General features: G+C 42.1%; 1 protein-coding gene across 2 annotated transcripts in view; it reads left to right on the top strand.

Moving 5' to 3' along the window:
• The window catches only part of PGM1 (phosphoglucomutase 1), a 58089-nt gene that overhangs the window by 14812 nt on the left and 22047 nt on the right, over positions 1–21230 (top strand). Inside the window, exons 1-6 of one of the 2 annotated variants that reach the window (XM_082670621.1) lie at positions 8772–9389; positions 14394–14556; positions 14901–15047; positions 16719–16844; positions 19189–19379; positions 20656–20810. In XM_082670621.1, the coding sequence (XP_082526747.1) occupies positions 9090–9389; positions 14394–14556; positions 14901–15047; positions 16719–16844; positions 19189–19379; positions 20656–20810 (1082 nt within the window). In that variant the 5' untranslated portion in view covers positions 8772–9089. Of the gene's footprint in view, positions 1–8771; positions 9390–14393; positions 14557–14900; positions 15048–16718; positions 16845–19188; positions 19380–20655; positions 20811–21230 lie in introns of those variants that run through there. The other variant, XM_082670620.1, reaches the window with a different exon arrangement.

The raw sequence follows: 21230 nt of genomic DNA, 5'->3' as shown, positions 1-21230 counted from the left end.
TTCAAAATATGCTTCAGGAGTATTTTTTGAGCCTGGGATTCTGTACAACTCTAAGCAAACCATTTGGTCCTTGTAATTCTTCTGGCCTTGTACCTTTATAGCTTAATGTAGTTTCTCCTTTTCTTTAAAGGACACTTCCTAACTCTATTAAAACATATGTACTCATAGATAGCTATTAAACGCAGCTACATATTTTCAGATTGGTTCAGGGTAGTCATAAAAGCTAACTCTTATGTAGGACTCACAGGGCACTAGAACCAGCCAGTGCTAAGCTCTTTATACTTATTAACTCATTGTACCTTTATACAACAAACCTGTGCTGTAGGTACTATATCTTTCTTTTCTTAACTCTCTTTAAGAGATGCATTTTTTAAAAAATTGAGGTATAATCAACATATAACATTGTGTTAGTTTCAGGTTACAAGCTAATGATTCTAGATTGCAATACTATGAAATGATCGCCACAGTAAGTCTAAGGAGGTGCTATTATCAGTCCCTGTTTCAAAGATGAGAAAATGGGGGCGCCGAGAGGTTAAATACTTTGCCCAAGGTCTCCTTGCTGTTGGCTGAGGTTGCTCAAAGTGTGAAGGCAGGAGGTTTCTTTTCTTCCTCTTCTTGCCTGGATGGGACAGCAGGTGGAGCCTGCCTCAGAGCTGGCAAATGGGGGCCATGCACTGCAGAGCCCTGCTCAACACACTGAAGCGTGCAGGTGTGGCAAGCAATAGAAACCCAGTCTGACACACTGAGCCTCTAAGAGGACTGTATCGTAAGGCCAGAGGGTCTCCTGAAAGCCAAGGGCAGGGTGGGCACTTGGGCCTCACAAGAGCCTGAGGCAAGAGGAGCCCAGGCAGCTAGCCTCTGTCTCTTCTCTGTTTATCTCAGCACATCTGCTTCATTTTCCTCTCTCTGCTGACTCCATTGTCAGTGTAAGTTGGTGCAGGGTGTGTGTGTGTGTGTGTGTGTGTGAGAGAGAGAGAGGGAGAGAGAGAGAGAGAGATCTTAGCTATATACTCAAACTCCTATGAATATTTCAAGTTTATAAATCAAATATTTATTTACTTTTTACAGCCTTTGTCTAACAAGCAAAACTTTGAAAATATTCCCATTGTTCTCATATAATCTAATAATGATAATAGCAGATACTTGTGTAGGGTACCTTATGCCAGCAATGGTTTTAGAATTTTCTGTATATTACTTCATTCAGTCATGACTGCAACAATAAGTGAGATAGGGGGACTGTTGTTCTCCCCATTTTTACAGATGGGGCAGTGGAAGCCCAAAAAGGCTAAGTAACTTGTCTGAGGTCACACAGCCAGTGACTGGCAGAACTGGGTTCCAACTTTTGTCAGTCTGGCCTTAGAATCCATTCCCTGAAATATTGCAGTAAACTCTCTGCATCTGATGATTTAAACATATAAGTATGGTGCATTCAAAGTTTTCTTGAATGATCCAATAATGTTTATAAATTTTATAAAATTCTCTTACTTGAAATCATAAGTCAAAATAAGTTACTCACCTATATCTTATAAATTGGAATCACAGGGCCGATCTATTAGATAAACCAATATCCCAGAGTCTCTTAATATACTTAAATATAGATTTTCTCCCAAGCTTATTGCAAAAATATTAATACTATGATTTATTATCTCTCTACTACGAGTTTGATTTACTTCATGTCTACACTTAATTCTAAATCTTTTTATGTTAAGAAGTGCCCAATCCCCAACTTTAAACTATATCACAAAACTACAGTAATCAAGACAGTATGGTGCTGGTACAAAAACAGAAATATAGATCAATGGTACAGGATAGAATACCCAGAGATAAACCCACACACATATGGTCACCTAATTTATGACAAGGGAGGCAAGAACATACAGTGGAGAAAGGACAGCCTCTTCAGTAAGTGGTGCTGGGAAAACTGGACAGTTACATGTAAAAGAATGAAATTAGAATGGTACCTAACAACAGACACAAAAATAAACTCCAAATGGATTAAAGAGCTAAATGTAAGACCAGACACTATAAAACTCTTAGAGGAAAACATAGGAAAAACACTCTGACATAAACTACAGCAATATCTTTTTTGACCCACCTCCTAGACAAAGGGAAATAAAAACAAAAATAAACAAATGGGACCTAATGAAACGTAAAAGCTTTTGCACAGCAAAGGAAACCATAAACAAGAGAAAACGACAACCCTCAGAATGGGAGAAAATATTTGCAAATGAAACAACAGACAAAGGATTAATCTCCAAAATATACAAACAGCTCATGGAGCTCAATATCAAAAATACAAACAATCCAGTTAAAAAATGGGCAGAAGACCTAAATAGACATTTCACCAAGGAAGACATACAGGTGGCCAAGAGGCACATGAAAATATGCTCACCATCACTAATTATTAGAGAAATGCAAATCAAAGCTACAATGAGGTATCACCTCTTGCCAGTCAGAATGGCTATTATCAAAAAATCTAGAAACAAAAAATGCTGGAAAGGGTGTGGTGAAAAGGGAACCCTCCTGCACTGTTGGTGGGAATGTAAATAGATACAACCACTATGGAAAACAGTATGGAGATTCCTTAAAAAACTAAAAATAGAACTACCATATGACCCAGCAATCCCACTACTGGGCATATACCCTGAGAAAACCATAATTCAAAAAGAGACATGTACCACAACGTTCACTGAAGCTCTATTTACAATAGCCAGGACATGGAACCAACCTAAATGTCCATCGACAGATGAATGGATAAAGATGTGGCACATATATACAATGGAATATTACTCAGCCATAAAAAGAAAGAAAATTGAGTTTTTGTAGTGAGGTGGATGGACCTAGAGTCTGTCATACAGAGTGAAGTAAGTCAGAAAGAGAAAAACAAATGCCATATGCTAACACATATATGGAATCTAAAAAAAAAATTGGTACCGATGAACCTAGTTGCAGGGCAGGAATAAAGATGTAGACATAGAGAATGGACTTGAGGACCCGGGGTGGGAGGGGGAGGCTGGGGTGAAGTGAGAGTAGCATCGACATATGTACACTACTGATGTAAAATAGTTAGCTAGTGGGAAGCAGCAGCATAGCACAAGGAGATCAGCTTGATGCTTTGCCATGACCTAGAGGGGTGGGATAGGGAGGGTGGGAGGGAGGCTCTAGAGGGAGGGGATATGGGGACGTATGTATGCATATGGCTGATTCACCTTGGTGTACAACAGAAACTAACACAGTATTGTGAAACAATTATACTCCAGTAAAGATCTGTTTTTTAAAAAAAATTCTTTTATCCCAAGCAATTAGGAGTTACCTTTCCAATGGAATTGGGAGTGACACTGACTGGGAATCTGGCTATGGAAGCACCCCAGTCCAGAATGCCAGTGCCACCAGGGAAGTCTCAAGTGGCTTGTGTTCAAAGACCACAATCCGCAACTCTCATGTCTCACGAGTCTGCAACACTTACCCACTTGAGAAGATTCATCTAACCTATATTCTGCCTGAATCTCCTCTGAATTCTTTTCCAGTTCTTCTTATACATCAGGCCCCCAGCTCTTAGGGATGCCTGAGTGGTCCAGAGTTGGATCCTGCGTAATATTGTCTCATATTCTCGTGTATCATCTGGCTGCCAGTTACAATTCTATAGATATTCTCATGACACGACATCCCTGCCCCACAGCGCCTGAGTTTACCTGTATTCCCAGTTCAAGGACTAACTGAATCTGACTGGCACACTTTTGAATCCTAATTCTAGATTCCTAGGAGAAAAAATATGAGTGATCCAGCTTTGGTCAGGTGTCTGCCGTTGGTGATCATGGCCTGCCATCAGGGTCCTGCAGTAGAAACTTGGCCCTAGGTATCCACTGTTGTGGGGTGGGATAGGGGACAGTTCTCAGAGAAGAGAGAGAGTGAACTGAAGGGGTCAGAGGAAAGAGCTTGTTCGGGTAGTGTCTTCATATTGGAGGAAAATAACTTAAAAGGGCCCAAACTGGCCAAGACTCAAAGTTGAAGTCCTTTGTAAGAGGAGCAGCTTTTGACAAGATCACAGAGACCAGGATCCTCAGAGCCACCTCAGCTGCAGAGGCAATCCTTTTTTGCAAGCCTTGATTCATCTTTTTCCAGTCTCTCCTCCAAGCTATTTGATGCACCACTGGCAGCCATTCAACTTTCCAAAAAATAGCAGTTTGTATTCCTCTGGCTTAAAAATTTCCATAGCTTTTGGTGTCTGCAGAATAAACTTTATTGTGATTCATGAGACTCTATAATCTTGCCCCAACTACTTTTCAGCCTTACCCCATCACTGCAACCTCTTGCGAGCCATGGCTCTGTCCATGCACCTCCAGGACAGCACGGAGGCCACCAGGCTGTGATGGCTCCTCCAAAAAGAACTTCTTAAGAACAAAAGTCCGTTCGCCTGTTTTTCCTATCCCTATCACCCCTCAGAATGTGAAAAAAATTCATATCTTTACATCATTTTCTAGTTCACAAAGGCTTTCACAGACATTCGGGGAAGTCATCGTCCCCCAAACCTTGTGAGGCAGGTATCATTATCCCATTTTAGAGATGAGGACATTAAGGATGGAAGGGTGAGGGGCTGACATTTACTGATAATCTGCTGTATGCCAGACACAGGTACTAAGTGTTTGCACACCTGTTGCCTGATTCAGTTCTCAGAACAACCTTGACAGCTATCCCCATCTTACAGTCTCAAGTCAGTTAACTTGCTCGAGATTATACCTCCTCATACATTTTAGAGTGCAAGATATGAGCCCTGGGGCTTCCCTGGTGGCGCAGTGGTTGAGAGTCCGCCTGCCGATGCAGCGGGCACGGGTTCGTGCCCCGGTCCGGGAGGATCCCACATGCTGCGGAGCGGCTGGGCCTGTGAGCCATGGCCGCTGGGGCTGCGTGTCCGGAGCCTGTGCTCCGCCACGGGAGAGGCCACAGCAGTGACAGGCCCACGTACTGCAAAAAAAAAAAAAAAAAAAAAGATATGAGCCCTGGTTGTGTCTGGCTCCTGAACCTGTGGTTTTTGCATTATCCTGCAGTGCCTCTCCTGGGGCTGGCATTCACTGCATGCCTACTTACTGTTGGTTGGAGAAATGAATGACTTTTCCCAGCTTTCGTTTCCTGTCACTGGGGTCAAACACGCCAAGCACTCAGGCAGGCACCTGCAACTGTCACAAGCGCAGGGCTTTGGGCTGGGGGTCTAATGAGCCCTGCTGCTTTTAGCCCAGTTAGTAGCTTTCTTTCTAGTGCTTGTGCTGAGAGAAAGCGTTACCAGTTCTATCCACTATGCCCACACCTGTGGCATTTTCTAAAGAATAATTCTTGGTGTGAAGAGGCGAACCTTTTCAGGCCCTGGGTCCAGCCCTCCCACTGGCCCTGGGGCACAGCAGTTAGTAACCCAGTAAATATTTGTCAATGGCAAAAAACAAAGAAAGGTAGAATGAATAAAGGATTGGCAAGTCTTCAGTTTCTGCTGTGTTCTCCTAGGAAGGCATCATTGCTGATCAGAGTGGGAGCTGGAGTCTTTGCGAGGCTGGGAGCGAAGGGGTTCATAACTCTGCCATTGTGAAATTGATTGGACCCAAGACCAGGATGAAAGTTCCTTGTCTGAAGGGAATAATCCTTAAATCCCCTGCATGGTTTAAATGTAATTTGTGTCATTGTGAAGGAGTACTGGCAAGGCAGGCGAATTCATTAGGCTAAATTGGGTTCGCTATGCTCGACAGTAACGTTTCCGAAGATGAAGTTCAACCTTTGCTGGAGAGCTCAGACAAATGAGTTTCTTAATAGCCAGCCCACTTAGTCTGAGCGTCTTCGGAAGCTTAATGTTTTTAATGCTTCTTCTTTTTTACCACACTTCACAGTCCATCTAACATTTTTGCTTCTGGTAATATTTTTATGTGGGGTTGAATTCTGTAGTGTCCATAAAATTATGACCCAGGCCCATCTTTAGAACAGAAGCTTTTCTAGGGCAAGGATTATATCTTTTTGGTTTAGTTTTGCATGTTGACAAACACCATGCTGACACGTGTAGTTGGTGAAAACATTGCTCTTCATTTTGGGGAACAGAACTCTCTCCTTCGGAGCCTTAGATTTGATGTGCACTTAAATTGCTGGATATTCATTGGCACGTGCAGGGGCCATGAGAGATGAGGTCTTTTCCAGTCCATGCCTCGCCGTAAAGCTGGCTCACATACAGTGAAGTAAAAAAGTGTACGTGCCTACACGGACATTCCCATCCAGGAAGGGGGCGCTGGGTTCACCTAGTGACCTGATTCCCCAGGTTTCACAGGTAGGACTTCCCGGTGCTCAAACACTGCTGTCTATTTCCATTTGTGTTCAATAATGTTTTAAATATGAAGATGTTCCGCTGGGGAGCTATATTTAAAAACCTTGGAAGTGAGAGGCCATCAAATAATGAACCCCAAAGTGGCATATCAGCTAATTGGAGAGTTAGGAGTAGAAGACCACCAGCATTATTGTTTGCAATGATTCTTCTAAACTACTTTAGAATATATATTTTTTAACCTTTAAGAATCAGAATACTTACGTTTGGAATACTTTCTGTATCAGTCAGTTTTTAGGTGGTTAGAAACTGGTACTAGGCCTAGGAACAGGCCTAATCCTGGAGAAGTGTAGCTCTTACGACACTTTCAATGTGAAAAATATTTTTAGAAACAAATTTTAGTCCATATGAAAACACACTGCTAAGCTGAGGTGTTCTAGTATATGATGTGGCCACTGTCTTTAAAAAAAACAAACAAACAAGCATTTGCCATCCTTTGAAATAACACCTGTTGGATCTTATGCTGCAAACAAACCCATTTTGATGCTTGTGGGGTTTTTTTGTGTTGAACATCTATCGATTTTGAATTTTCATAGTTATGCCTTGATTCTTCATCATTTCTCATTTTACGAAATTGATTTGCATTGACCATAAACTGTAAATAAAATAAGTGAATGTGTGGGAAAAGCCCCCAACAAAACATTACTCTTCTAGTTCTGGCTTCAGAAAGAGCTGAGAGAGAGTGGTCGATCACCAGCAGAGAACATGCTGGAAAGTGTGGGCAGAGAAGCTTTAGTGGGGATATTGGAGCCCCTTTTCAACGAAGTGTCCCTGAATCTATGCTGGGGTTTCAAGACCTTGTTAAGGACACTACCAATTACATGGTTGGTTGCTCTGTTATTCCCAATGAAAAGACTGTTGAGTTGATATTTCATGAATGCGGATCTATTATTAAATATGTCAAGACACATAGACTGGCATAATTTGCGAGCCTATCTAAAACCAGAGAAAAATGCCCACGGAACTTAATATATATGAATTAAAAAAATGCATTTGTATTAAGTTGAAAAACATTGGGTGTGTAAACTACTGTTCATAAAGGAAGCTTACTTCCTAAGAATTTTGGTTTTAAACTTGAAATAAGAGGGAAAAATAAGCTATAAAAAGCAATTGTCTTTTGGCTGACTGGTTTTCAGCTTAATAGACGTGTCTTGTGAATTGTTATAATGTTATGTCTCGAGGTCCTCTTTTCAGGTGGGCCAGCCCCGTTTGCCATTTGAAGGAGACTAGGCTTCCTTGGTAGTGGCCTGCTTTCTGCTCATGAGCCCGTTAGCTCTCCTGGTCCAGTATGTGTAGCCCCTGGAGCACAGAGACATTCTTGCCTCACAGAGGGCAGTCTGCTGCTCTCAGGGCCTGTCTGCTTTTGGACTGGCTTGACAAATTATTAGAAAAATACTCAGATTTTGTTTCTCAAGAGATTACTACTTTTCCCTTGAAAACCTGACTTTTATGTGCCCATCAAACTCCCCAGACATGTGGCGTAACTAGTCTTGATTTACTTTTTAAGCCTTGTTAACAAGTTCACCAAAACCTTGACAATGGAGCTTCGTAATTGACAACTTTCGCTGAGACAGATAAAGAACACGACATGTATGTACTGAAATAGATTATTAATAAAATCTCAGGGATCAAATGGGATGAGGTAGAACGTTTTTAAACATCTTAGGTTCTTCAAATGCAAAGGACTTAAACTGCTTCACTAAAAATGTTTTCTTAAAAGTCAGGTCTACTTAAAACTGAGAATATGAATATACACATTTTAATCTTATGTTCATATTATTTTTCCAAATAATAACTTGATCAAGCCTCATGCATTCAGAAAAACTTACTTCCCTCTCCCCCTACCACACACACACTATTCTGCTTATGTTTTCAAGGATGTGGTGCATCTTCATCCCTACTTTTCTATAAGTTCAAGGGAATGACCAAGCTGTTGGTCATTCAGGGCATATTTGTGAATCTATTCTTCTAGAACTGAATACTTTTTTGTTAAATCTTTGGTGGCCAGTGAATAAATCTGTTCTGTTAGATGCTCTTTTTCCTTCTAACTGGGATTGCATGTGGGAAGTAAAAAAAAATCACTTGAGTATCAAATACTTAAGTATCAAAAATGACAGTGATGAAAGGAAACCAGAGGTAACTGAGATCCTTCACTTCCATTTTAAGATTGACCTTTAACTTGTGAGATGGCCTGGAACAACTTTAGCTGCAGATGGCCTTCACAGTGATGACTGCCCAGAGAGGCTCTGTTTTAAGGGGTGTCAGTAGCAGAGAGCCTGGTGGGAGCCACACCAGGGTGTCTTGTTAATGATCCTGCCTCTTAGGACCACACTTGCTCCGTCTTTGTCTGGCTCTGAGAGTGGAGTCTGGAGGCCACCTGGTGTTTGTAACTGAAGTCTGCTGCATGCAACACCCTCTGGACCCATCTCCACCCTAACAGGGAAACGAGGCAAAAATAATTGAAGGGTATTTGGCTTGGTTATGTGGGCAGACTGTCCTCATCAAAACAACTTTGAAGATCTGTGGATGTGGGTGGGTGTTTGGTCCGTAACTTTTTCACACGGGGTGACGACAACAGGAATTAACTCTGCTTCGTCATTGAGAGTGATCTTCCAGGCAAGACCTCTATTTTAGTTACTCGGCCAACACTGTTGCAGCTTCGGTTTGGACAGACTATTTGGGGGACCCTTGGCTGCTTTCTGGGCACCCTCACTGAGCCAGCTGGTGGAAGTGAAAGATGAGTGATCCTGATGAATGGATTTCTGGGAAATACAGAAAAATGGAAGAAGGTCCTCTCCCTCTGTTGACTTTTGCTACAGCTCCCTACTACGACCAGAAACCAGGAACTAGTGGATTACGGAAGAAAACCTATTATTTCGAGGCAAAGCCATGCTATCTGGAGAATTTCATCCAGAGTGTATTCTTTTCCATAGACCTAAAAGATCGCCAGGGATCCTCACTGGTGGTTGGTGGAGATGGGCGGTATTTTAATAAATCAGCAATAGAGACAATAGTGCAGATGGCAGCTGCCAATGGGGTTGGTATACGATAAGTATTGCTATGCTTCTGGCTCTCCACATAACCTCTTAATTTTGCAGAAATATACACAAGTACAAAGATTTGTATATTGTAAACGCCTCAATGCTACTAGCATCCAATTAAGTTTCATTGTGACTTCAGAGATTGTATATTGTGATATTACCCCTGAAATTACATTAGTCACATTGGGATATGGGAATGTAAGCTTAATTTCTTATGTTGTGCTCTGTGCCTGTTGCTTGAAAAAGTACCTGTTGCTTTTAGACATTCAAAGCGTACCCCAGGCTTAAGCTGTCTTATCTACATTCAACTAGTTTTGAGGGACACTCTGTCCTGTGTATGAGGCGCTAATGAGCAGCGGAGAGAAGAAGATTTTGTTTTCTTTCAATGGCTTCCTTGTTGAAGTTCAGTCACTTGTCAAACAGGAAAACAAAAGCCAGGGCACGCTGTTATTTGTGGATCCCGGTAATTGTGCAGAAATGCTAGGAGGGAATTGGAAAATGTTAGGTGTGAGCTTTCCAAGAGGACGTGTTACAGGGGAACCCACTTATAATGACCTTGAACACAAAGAAGCCCTGTGTGTGGTGAATTTGTGCAGCAGGGTAGAGATAATAACTCCTGTAAGACTATAATATATGGAGGCTCTGCTAACGCTCTGCATCGTGAAAAACTGTGTTGCCTGAATTAACCAAATCAGAAGGAATCTTGCACCAGGAAGCATTGATCTTGATAATCTAACAATTTGCACAGCCTTACTGATTTACAGGAAGGCAGGCATCAGGACATTGGTGTTTTTTGCTCTGCAAATTCCTCTGTGGGACCAAAAATATATTTTTAGATTTTAGATTACACTTAGCAATAATTTGGAGCACACAGTCCTTCAGTACTTATAAATTTTAAAAATCTGTTTTATTTCCTTTCTGGAAGCAATTCTGATTCTGAGAACATAAAAATTTAGCATTGTAGCCAAATGTGTTGGGCATTCATTTTCAGTCTGTTTTAACAACACACTAAGAAGGTGTGATTACAAAAGCCAAATTTAAAAAAAAGCATATGTTATCAGATTTAGAAGAGTTTGTAGATCCTACTGTTTATGTGAGGTTTCCTTTATACCCAGTTTCAGAATGTGAATGCCTCTCATGTAAAATTTGCTGATAAAGTACTCAAATATGAAATTATGACACATACACATTTTTAAGATAAAATGTGACATGCTGTCCATTTGAGGAGAGCTGCAAAGGGAACGAACGGTATTAAGATGCTTTTAATCTTTTGGGGGAGAACGAATGGAACATTATTTCTCCAAATATATCTAGATTGTTGAGTGGATCTGGTACACTGTCCCCTTTGCTGTGATATATTTGGCTTCATTTCATTTTTGTGCAAAGCAGAAGGATTTGGAAGATGTGGTAGGAATGTGTAATTCAGGCAGACGCTATAGACTTTCTCAGATTTACCATCTGAAGGTTTGCTAAATAATGCAATCAAGTGATAATACTTGACTAAATATGGTAACTGCCTATTTGTTAGAGCTGTGACAGCCCCAGCAATATTTTCAAGTCTTTCCAAGGACATTCCTCATTAAAAATAATGTTGCATTTAAACGTCACACTACCCGGCTGACTTACATAAAACGTTTAGTGGACCCATAAAGCACTTTCATCTGATAAAACCTATCAAATCCTATATAGTTTGATTTCCTTTTCTAGCATATCCTAAATTCTGACTATTTTAACATCCCTTTGATTGTGGGCAGAACTTTAGGGAGGCAATCTAAAGGAAAGAAAATTTATTGCCACAGATTTTGGTAGAAGTCAATGTTCCTTCCTCAGCTTTGTCAATACCCACTCCACCCGTGAGCCGATTCTAGGAGAGCTTCTCAGCCTAGTGAGCTACATGGAGATCATTTCATTTCTCCCCTTTAGTACAGTTTTATCTGGTACATTTACAGGTAATGGAATACACTCTGCCTTTGTTTTTATTTGCACAGAGCTGTCTGCATTTACAGGCAATTTTAATGTACAAAATAAAACATTGGTGGGGCCCCGTTTATAGTACGGGTATGTCATTCAGTCCCCCGAGCTTTAAACCTAGAGATAATTTTAGAAATGAGAATAGAACCTGTGTGTATGACTGGCAGAGCAAAGAAAATGGAACTTGTTTTTTTGTTTGTTTTTGTGTGAAACATAAAACACCAGGCCCTATTTTCAATTAAAAGGAATATTTTAAAGTTTGCTCCCTGTCATGGTTAACTATCAAATGTGGGGTTGGGGGGAGAGTGAGGTATCCAGCTTGGCAGCAGGACGTGAGTCTTACGGAAGGGAGTAAAGGGCCAGGAGGAAGGGCAGGAAAGGCTGCTTGGTGAAGGACTCTCAGTGTGGCATGAAGGGGTATCTCTAAGTTGGTAGACACTTGGGACCCAGGGAAGGGTTTTTTTTTTTTAATTTTCTTTTTTGTGGTAGAGTATACCTAACAAAATTTGCTGTTTTAACCATTTTTAAGTGTACAATTCATTGGTATTCATTACATTCACAGTGTTCTGCAACCATCACCACTATCTAGTTCCAGAACCTCTTCATCATCTCATCCAAAACTCTGTACCCACGAAACAAGAAGTCCCCATTCTCTTCTCCCCCCAACCCCTGGCAACTTTGGTTTTACTTGCTGTGAATTTACCTGTTCTGTGTCCTTCATATAAGTGGAACCATACAATACTTGTCCTTTTGTGTCTGGCTTATTTTACTTAGTATAATGTTTTCAAGGTACATCCATATTGTAGCATGTATCAGATTTCCTTCCTTTCTGAGGCTGAATAATATTCCATTGTATGTGTATGCCACATTTTGTTTATCCATTCATCTTTTAATGGACATTTGGGTTGTTTCCACTTTTGGCTATTGTGTATAATGCTGCTGTGAACATGGATGTGCAAATATCTGTTTGAGTCCCTGCTTTCTTTTTGTGTTTATACCTAGAAGTGGAATTTCTGGATTGTATGGTACAGGGAAGGTTTTTGAGTAGGGGAGGGACACAGTTAGAACTATGGTTTAGAAAGATGAACTAAGTGGGCCTGAGTAGGTCAGATAGATTCAGCCAGGGTAGGGCAAGGGAGGTACAGGTGGGAGAGAGGCAGGGGAGGTTGAGTCAGGAGCTGTTACAATGCTCCAGACATCCTTAAGGGGAGGAAGGTAATAGAGTAATTTCTCCCCAATATCAGGTTGAGGATTAATATTGCTGAGGATAATTCATGGAAAAGAGTCTGCTCTGGAAGGGAATATTTTGGCCAGCTGTACCTATTCTTGGGCTCAGGAGAAGGAACCTACCGTGGACTTCCCTTGCTTCTCTTGACTTTCTCTCTTACTCTTACCTTCTGGTATAGTCCTCTCAGTCTTGGACCATTCCTGACAGCAGATTTCACCGTAAGGAATGGTAGAATTAAGGGGTGACTTGGGTGGCATAGCTTAATATTCATTTATCAGTTTCCCCTTCCACATTAAGAACATACAGAATCCAAGTAAAAGTCAGCGTGCTTGATGGGGAAACACTGTTTCCAGATAACTCCACCAGCCACTCTGGCTAATTAAACTGCCATCTGTAAGCTCCTCTCATCGAAATTATGGATCTGCTCAGCCATAGGCTTTTATTTTCATCAGAACCACACCCGGAAACTGCTGGAAGGGTGAGATGTTACCATTACCACTGTATTGAGTCAGGGAGCTACCACTTCCTGAGGGAGGCAGAACGTAAGAAATATATTAGGATAACAGAAATTGTTCAGAGAGAGACACATGAGAGCCAAGTTGTGCCTGCAATGAAGTGGCTGCCTCCTGAGAGGTGGTTGGTAGTGGAGAGGGTTAATTATAAGGCAGTCGAGCCGTTAGTGACCTGCGGGAAGGTGGCAAAGCTAACAGTCCCAGAAAAACTTCCCCAGGGAATCCAGGTATCTCATTGGCATTTTCAACATTAGAAATGCATCTTCCACCATCAAGTCATTTCTTCAACCATGTTTATCTTGGGTGGGGCAAGAAGAAATAACAACTGGAAAACTTAAAAACATCCTCGTCCCTTCCTTCTTTCAGAGGGGAGAATGGAGGAAGGGCACAAACTCCTTGTTTTTTAAATCTTTTCATGTAGCAGTCACATCTTCTCTAGTCAGAGGAACGGACAGAACTTCTTCCTTCTTTTCCAACTTGCGTCGTGTTGAAACAGATATAAATTACTCTCATTTTAGCAAAGGAGCTGTGCTGATACCATCTGTGAGAGGTATGGGAAGGTGAGTTAAGAACGCAACAGAAGTACCACCTGTAGCTCTTTCATGTAGGTGTTCTGGCTGGTTTACCCAGTAACACTCCCAGCATTCCCTGCCTTAGGCCCAGGAAGTAGCTCAGGTACACCCTAACATGGGTAGGTGTGTCCGGCTTTGAGGAACCCCCAAATCCAAGCTTGACTGGAAACATAAATTTATGAGATGCATTTTGTAACATTTCTTCATGTAAAGTTTGCCCCTTTTACTTTGTCAGATATTTTAGTTTACAGAAGCCTTGTGTTTGGGTTAGAATTCCTTTAACTAGTTAAATTTATATTCTTTTTCCCAATGTGGATTGAAAGTATGATTATAGTGGATAAAAATGTGGGTTTTCTCACAAATTTTTAATGAATCCAAATTATGAACCTAGTCTGGAAAGGCTGTGTTTTGTTTTCTTGCCAAAGCCTTACAGCGTCCCTGGATCATACACTACAAAGTCCCAAAAAGCTATCTGAAGGAATGGCTTTGTTCAGCAATGCTGATTCTACTTCAGTAATAATATTACTCAACAACAGCAATAAAATACTCTACTTCGATATAATAATACTATTAATCCAAGCTGTTAGATGTTCATTAAAGGACATCTTTTCTTGTCCAGTAGAATATTTCTTTGTCCATCTGGCTGTTCTGGCATTTCTGTGCAGTAGCTCTGGATTTATTAACGTTAAAGTGTTTGTTCTGGATTTCTTCTCCTAGATTGGTCGCCTGGTTATTGGACAGAATGGAATCCTCTCCACCCCTGCTGTATCCTGCATCATTAGAAAGATCAAAGCCATTGGTGGGATCATTCTGACAGCCAGCCACAACCCAGGAGGACCCAATGGAGATTTTGGAATCAAATTCAATATTTCCAATGGAGGTGAGTTTGCTGTCATTTTGAGTATAGCCAATTTTATGTTCTGTAGGACACACTGATGACCAAGGCCCTGGGAGGTCAGGGTTCCCGTTCTGATCCTTAGCAAGGGAGCTTTTTGTTTCCTTTTGGTGAAAATGAGATGCTTCTCATTTTGCTGTACCTGAGTATGAGGAGCCGTGCATGAATGATCATTAACATAATATTTCCTTTTAGAAAATTCCGACACTTTGCTGCTTGAATGGTGGCATGGCAGATGTGCTAGTAAGGAGGAGTTGATGAGCTTTGTGCCCTTTGTATTTCCATGTCAACTGTACAAAATGACCCACTGTTTGCTGTTTGATTTCCAGGTCCTGCCCCGGAAGCAATAACTGATAAAATTTTCCAAATCAGCAAGACAATCGAAGACTATGCAATTTGTCCTGACCTGCATGTAGACCTTGGGGTTCTGGGAAAGCAGCAATTTGACCTGGAAAACAAGTTCAAACCCTTCACAGGCATGTTTACTCTTCTCCTCTGTTGCCCACTCCTAGTTCCAACTTGAGGGATTTGCCTTTCAAGGTTTTAATAACATGGGTCTTTATCTTTGGAAAGATAGTGGTCACCAAGCTTTGCATGCATGAATTAGCAGGTCTGGAAGTCTAGAGACCTGGGCTCTTTGGGCCCTGCTGGGGATCAGCTGTGTGACCTTGGGTGAGTTGTTTCCAAATCTCTCGGCTTCAGTTTCCATACGTATAAAACGAACAGCCTTGAGGAGAAGACCTGTAAGGTCATGTTCATAGCTATCTTTTATTGAGCTTTTATTATGTGCCAAGCTCTTCACATGCATTATCTCATTTTATTCTTACAGTAGCCCTGTGAGGGCAGCACTGTCAGTATTCACTTTTTCCAGATGAGGAAACAAAGGCTGAGAGAGCTTAAGTAACAGGCTCCAGGTCACATAGTCAGTGAGTGGTAAGCCAGGATTCAGACACAGGTGTGAATGATTCCAAAGCCTGGGCTTTGATTTCCTTTTCAGTAAAATCAACTTAGACCATTTTGGGGGCTACATTGAAACTCCCTGTGTAGCAGCTGTGGTAAACATTTTGTTGTTGAATGCCAAGTTTTGACAATAATTGATGGAATAAATGTTTATAAAATTATTCATATTAATAAACGAGGATGAGATGGGTTAGCAATGTGACTTGCAATTCAACTTTGCTCTAACATGTATTCTTTCCTCTGGGCTGCAAGTTTATGGGAGGCATTTTTTTGTTTGAACCTACCCATAAGGAGCTGACAGTTGCATCCCAACAAAGAGGTAGGGGTGCTTTGGTACATTCTGAAGACATTCTTAGGGTTTAGAAAACACCAGTAGAGAATTTCTTAAACACTTCATGTTTTGAAAATGTTCAGACCCGTGAAAATTCAACAAGAACAATACTTAGTTCTTACATTTGTTTTACTCCTTTAGCAGTGCATGTGAAAAGTGATTCATTAAAAATTATTTTCTCTGGGGCTTCCCTGGTGGCGCAGTGGTTGAGAGTCCGCCTGCCGATGCAGGGGACACGGGTTCGTGCCTCGGTCCGGGAGGATCCCACATGCCGCGGAACGGCTGGGCCCGTGAGCCATGGCTGCTGAGCCTGCGCGTCCGGAGCCTGTGCTCCGCAACGGGAGAGGCCACAACAGTGAGAGGCCTGCGTACCGCCAAAAAAAAAATAAAAAAAATTTATTTTCTCTGCTTTTTACTAATATGTCTTGATGGCAAGGGGCCTGGAAAAAGTAAAATAAAGTAAGGTGTTACATTTTCTGTTATTTTTTGACACCAAAATACACTTCTCATGGAGACTGATAGGGAATCAACGTGGCAGCAGAACAGAGTTTAGCATCAGGCAAAACTCTGTCAAAATTCCCCTCTGTGCCCCATCCCAGGTGTGTGGGCAAGTTACTTAAATCTTTCAGAACTTGAACTTGCTCATCTATAAAATAGAACTGATAACATTTACCTCTCAGGAAATTTGTTAGCATCGAATAAGAGATCATGTAACGCGGCCCTGGCACATTGGAGCTGCTCCGTAAATGTCCTTTTAAAATAGCAATTGCACGTTTACAGCAATATGAGCATTTCAGAGGAGAATGTTTCTAAATGTATTTAGTTCCTCCATCTTTAATGTTGCTTGTTCTCACAGTGGAAATTGTGGATTCGGTGGAAGCTTATGCTACGATGCTGAGAAGCATCTTTGATTTCAATGCACTGAAAGAACTGCTTTCTGGTCCAAACCGACTAAAGATCCGTATAGACGCCATGCATGGAGGTATGGAGCCATTTGTTTTCTGTTCCCTTCCCTCAAAGACATGAAGCAGCTCTCGACTTTGTGTATTATGATGCTTTAATAAACCTTTTCTTAAGACTCTCTCTGTTGGACGGTTTTTAAACAGTTACGTTGCAGAAATTTCAGAGTAATATTCACGCAGATAAAAATCTAATTGTATGCAGGAAAGATTCCTAATGGTAAGGTAGTGTGAAGGTCAGCGTTTCCACATTAAGCATCAGGTTTTGAGTAACAGGCAACTATTTTTGTGTACTCTCCCTCCCCCTCAGAAGATGCCTTACATTCTTCTTAAATGCCCCCATCTATTTCCGAGCTGGCCTGTGGTTTGCTAGATACGATAAACGTGCTTCTGACCCCACACCCCACTTGCCTGCTCCCACATAAGCCTTTACTTAGAAGATGACCAGAGCAGGCTGAGGATTAAATTCAGGAAAAACAGGATGTATGTCTCTCCCTCTTCTTCCTCTGTGGGTTGTGTGGCCAGGTCAGTAGAGAGAGCAGCTGTCACCGAACCAGAACCATGAGGTTCTCTTGCATGTAGGGAATTCCTGAGCCCTTGAGTTTATTTGTTTTGTAATAATTTACAATTTTAGACTCTTTGAGTCACAGGGATTTTCCCTGGCGTTGGAATCCATCTGCCTTCCTGGTTGTGGAAGACTTTCTGCCTGTGCTTGAACCCTTTCCATGATGCTGTCAGGGCCTTCTGTTACACTGCAAAACCACAGTTAGAAAACTTCTCCTGGTGGGCTGAAATCTTCTGTCTCTGGAGCTTCTCCCATTGGGTCCTAACTTGCCTCTGGAGTCCCACAGAATGAGTCTCCTTCTTGATTCAGACAAAGGCTATTCTGACTTTTCAAAGCATTCAACAGACATGTATTGAGTAGCTACTACATGTATGCTTGGGGGTAGGCAGGGGTTCAGTAGAGACTCTCTTCAAAGAGCTCTGCGATGCTTGGAGAGATGAGGTAGGTAAGAAACCAACCATTGCCAGGCCAGCAAAATGAGGGTTAGGTAGAATTTCAAGTATTCTCCTTGGGGCGTGGAAGAAGGCATAATTTGACCAAAGGTATCAAGAAAGGTTTCCTGGAAAAAGTGGCAACCAACTCATCTTTTATGAAAGAAAGACGTAGGGTGGTGGAGAGTCAAGTGATGGTCATTCCCAGCTGAGGCAGTTGGCTGTAGCAAATGCATGAAAGCTTAAAGATAGAAGTCACGTTAGGGGAATGAGCAGAAGCCTGGGCTGGCTTGAGAACGGAGCCTGTGATGAGGTATTTGCTAGTCGCTGCTGGTCACGAAGCTGACCTCTTTCTCCAGGCCTTTAAGTTGTTCCTCGAAAGCCTCAGTTGCTATACGCCTCACAGCCCTGGCTGCCTCGGCCTCATTCTGTGGTGTGTCAGTAGCCTCCTTAACGGGAGGCTCCTAATGGGAGACACGTATTCTATACTGTTCTGACCTCTGTCGCATATATTGGTGTCGGTACCTTCCTTGGTGAAAAAACATTCTCAGCATTTTAGAGATGAACATTCTTGATCGTTACACTAAGTATCACTGTAAAGTATGTGACTGGTTTTTCCTGTTGTTCATTGTTACTGTTTTTTGTTTGTTTGTCTGTATTCTTTTGATCAGTTTTTCGGATAGCTTGATAGAGGAGAAGGATTAGGGCTCTGAATCCTAGCTCCCACTCCTACTATCTGTGTAAGTCTGGGCAAATAGCTTCCTCTCAGAACCTCAGTTTTCTTATCTATAAATTGGAGGAAATAATCGTAATACAAAATTTATAAAATGTGTGCTGGTACTGTTCTCAGTGCCTCATATCTATTAACTCATTTAATTCTCACATCAACTATTATTATCCTCACTTTGCAGGTGGGGTAGACGGAGGCACAGCAAAGAGATTACATAGCTTTCCCCAAATGGCACAGCCAATAATTGGCAGAGCTGAGATTTGAACCCAGACACTCTGATTCCAGAGTCCAGGTTCTTAAGCACTATGCTGTACCAGCTCATGGGCCTTTTTTGAAGGACTGAGTGAGAAAACAGTTGAGACGCACCTGGCACAGGTGTGTAGCAGGGCCTTCATAATGGTTCGCTCCCTTCCCTTCCCCCACTCTTTCCTTCAACAAATGGCCTCACCCTTTCCAACCTAACCTCTCAATATTCCTGTTTGTAGAACTTTCTACTCCAGACTTATCTCCCCACAAGCCCTTGAATACAGTTTGCATGTTCTCTTTGCCATTCTCCCTAGAACACCTCCACCTTATGTAGTAAGTCCTCACCTCCTGTAGTAAGTTTTATTTTCTGGTTCTTTATTTCACGCTCTGCATAGTTGTGGGACCGTATGTGAAGAAGATCCTCTGTGAAGAGCTCGGAGCCCCCGCAAACTCAGCAGTTAACTGTGTTCCCCTGGAGGACTTTGGAGGCCACCACCCTGACCCCAACCTCACCTATGCCGCTGACCTGGTGGAGACTATGAAGACAGGAGAGCATGATTTTGGGGCTGCCTTTGATGGAGATGGGGTGGGTACGAGTGTTTTTAAGTGAACTCTGATGCAGGGCAGGCCTGATCCTAAAGACGGGGGAAAAAGCAGACTGCTTCTACCAGGCCCTGTGGGCCTAGGAGTGCCAGTCAACCTCCTTCATTGCACCTGGAGTCAGGGCTCAGTTATTAGAAGACCCTCTTGAACAGAATGAGTCCTTGAAATGGAACCCATGTGTTTAATGTCTGCTAAGAGGGGCAGGGTAATTGGGGCCTGGTTATGATGTCATGACTGGTGCTTCATGAACTAGTTGGGTTCTAGGTACCTGTCCTGAGGTAGGTTTTTGCTCTAAACGAGCAGCTAGCTACTTAATCTCTGGCAAGGGTCTTGGCCTTATAATATACCCACCCGTTCATTCACATTAGCTGAAAGATGAAACTATAATGAGAGAATTAGCATTTTATTCTTTAGCTACAATTAATATTTTAAATGAACACGCACTTTTATTTACATTGGTGAGTACATGACAGACGAGGAGGGAAACTGTCTTAGGTTTGTATACTTGATATCTCAGAGATAGTAAACACTACACATATTTACTTAGTCGAAAATATATTTTGGTGGTTGCTATTATTCTTTAACATCATCTAGAATTCCTTGTTTCCTAAAAATAGATATTCCCATATCAAAATTTGGAGAAATTAGAAGGGTCCCTAGCAGACATCATTTGCAATGCATCTTTCTGTGGCAGTGCATGATGGGAGTTTCTCCCTCCATAATCTCAGTTACTTGAGTACTTCTGGTATGTCAGGCACCAGGAGAGCAGTGAGGTGGCAGCATGTTCTGTTGGGTCCTGCACCACATGGAGGGCCCAAGATTTAGAAGCCTTTCCTTGAGGGGATCTGCTTTGTTCCTTGAAGGATGCCTGGTAGACCTACCAGACTCTAAAGAGCCCATATTTCCTCTCATTGTGATCTCTCCTCTCTTTTGGGAGAGAAGAGAGGTGATTAGTTCCAGAGTTTGGAAAAGGTCGGGGAGGTTACAGTCAGCTGGCCTCTCGAGGGAGAACAGAGGATTCGGCCCAGAAGGAGTTTGTGCCTGCACTTTAATTTAAAACAGTTTTAGCTCTTCGGCACGGAGGTGCCACTGGCCCAGTGGTACTGTACAGATCCATTAGGAATAAAATCCAGTGTTTAGAAGCCAGTATGAATAAATGTATCATAGTTTTAAATTTTATAAAACCTCCATGTAAGATAGTTTGGTTTCTTCAGCACTTTGATTAAAAGATCTTCCTTTGAATTCCCCTTCTCCCAAAGGATCGAAACATGATTCTGGGCAAGCATGGGTTCTTTGTGAACCCTTCAGACTCTGTGGCTGTCATTGCTGCCAACATCTTCAGCATTCCGTATTTCCAGCAAACCGGGGTCCGCGGCTTTGCACGCAGCATGCCCACCAGTGGTGCCCTGGACCGGTACGTCTCTCCATTCCCTTGGCTCCCGCCAGGCCCTTCACAATGCTGGGAACATCCTTCTTCCCTTTTCAGCTAGGGCATCTGATGCATAGTATGTGCTATGGAAGTGTTTATTTTATGAAGGAGTGGATGAACTTTTTTCTGGATTGGTTGTCTCCCCTCTGTGCTCCCTTAGCACCCTGCATTTCTTCCATCCTGGCACTTACCACACTGTGTCCTGATAGCCTGTTTACTTGACTATCTGCCCTGTAAGACTAGAAACTTCTACAGAGAAAAGAATGTCTTATTCACTGTCCTAAACTCTTCCTGATCATGGTGTGCCTCACACACACACACACACACACACACACACACACACACATCATTTTTAAAAATGAATGATTGAATGTTAATGAATAAATGAATGGATAGCACTTCGTT

This window comes from Grampus griseus, assembly GCF_964374135.1.
Source record: "Grampus griseus genome assembly, chromosome: 1".
NCBI lineage: Eukaryota > Metazoa > Chordata > Mammalia > Artiodactyla > Delphinidae > Grampus > Grampus griseus.
The sequence above is the reverse complement of the archived record's forward strand: the minus strand, read 5'-3'. Positions and strand labels throughout refer to the sequence as shown.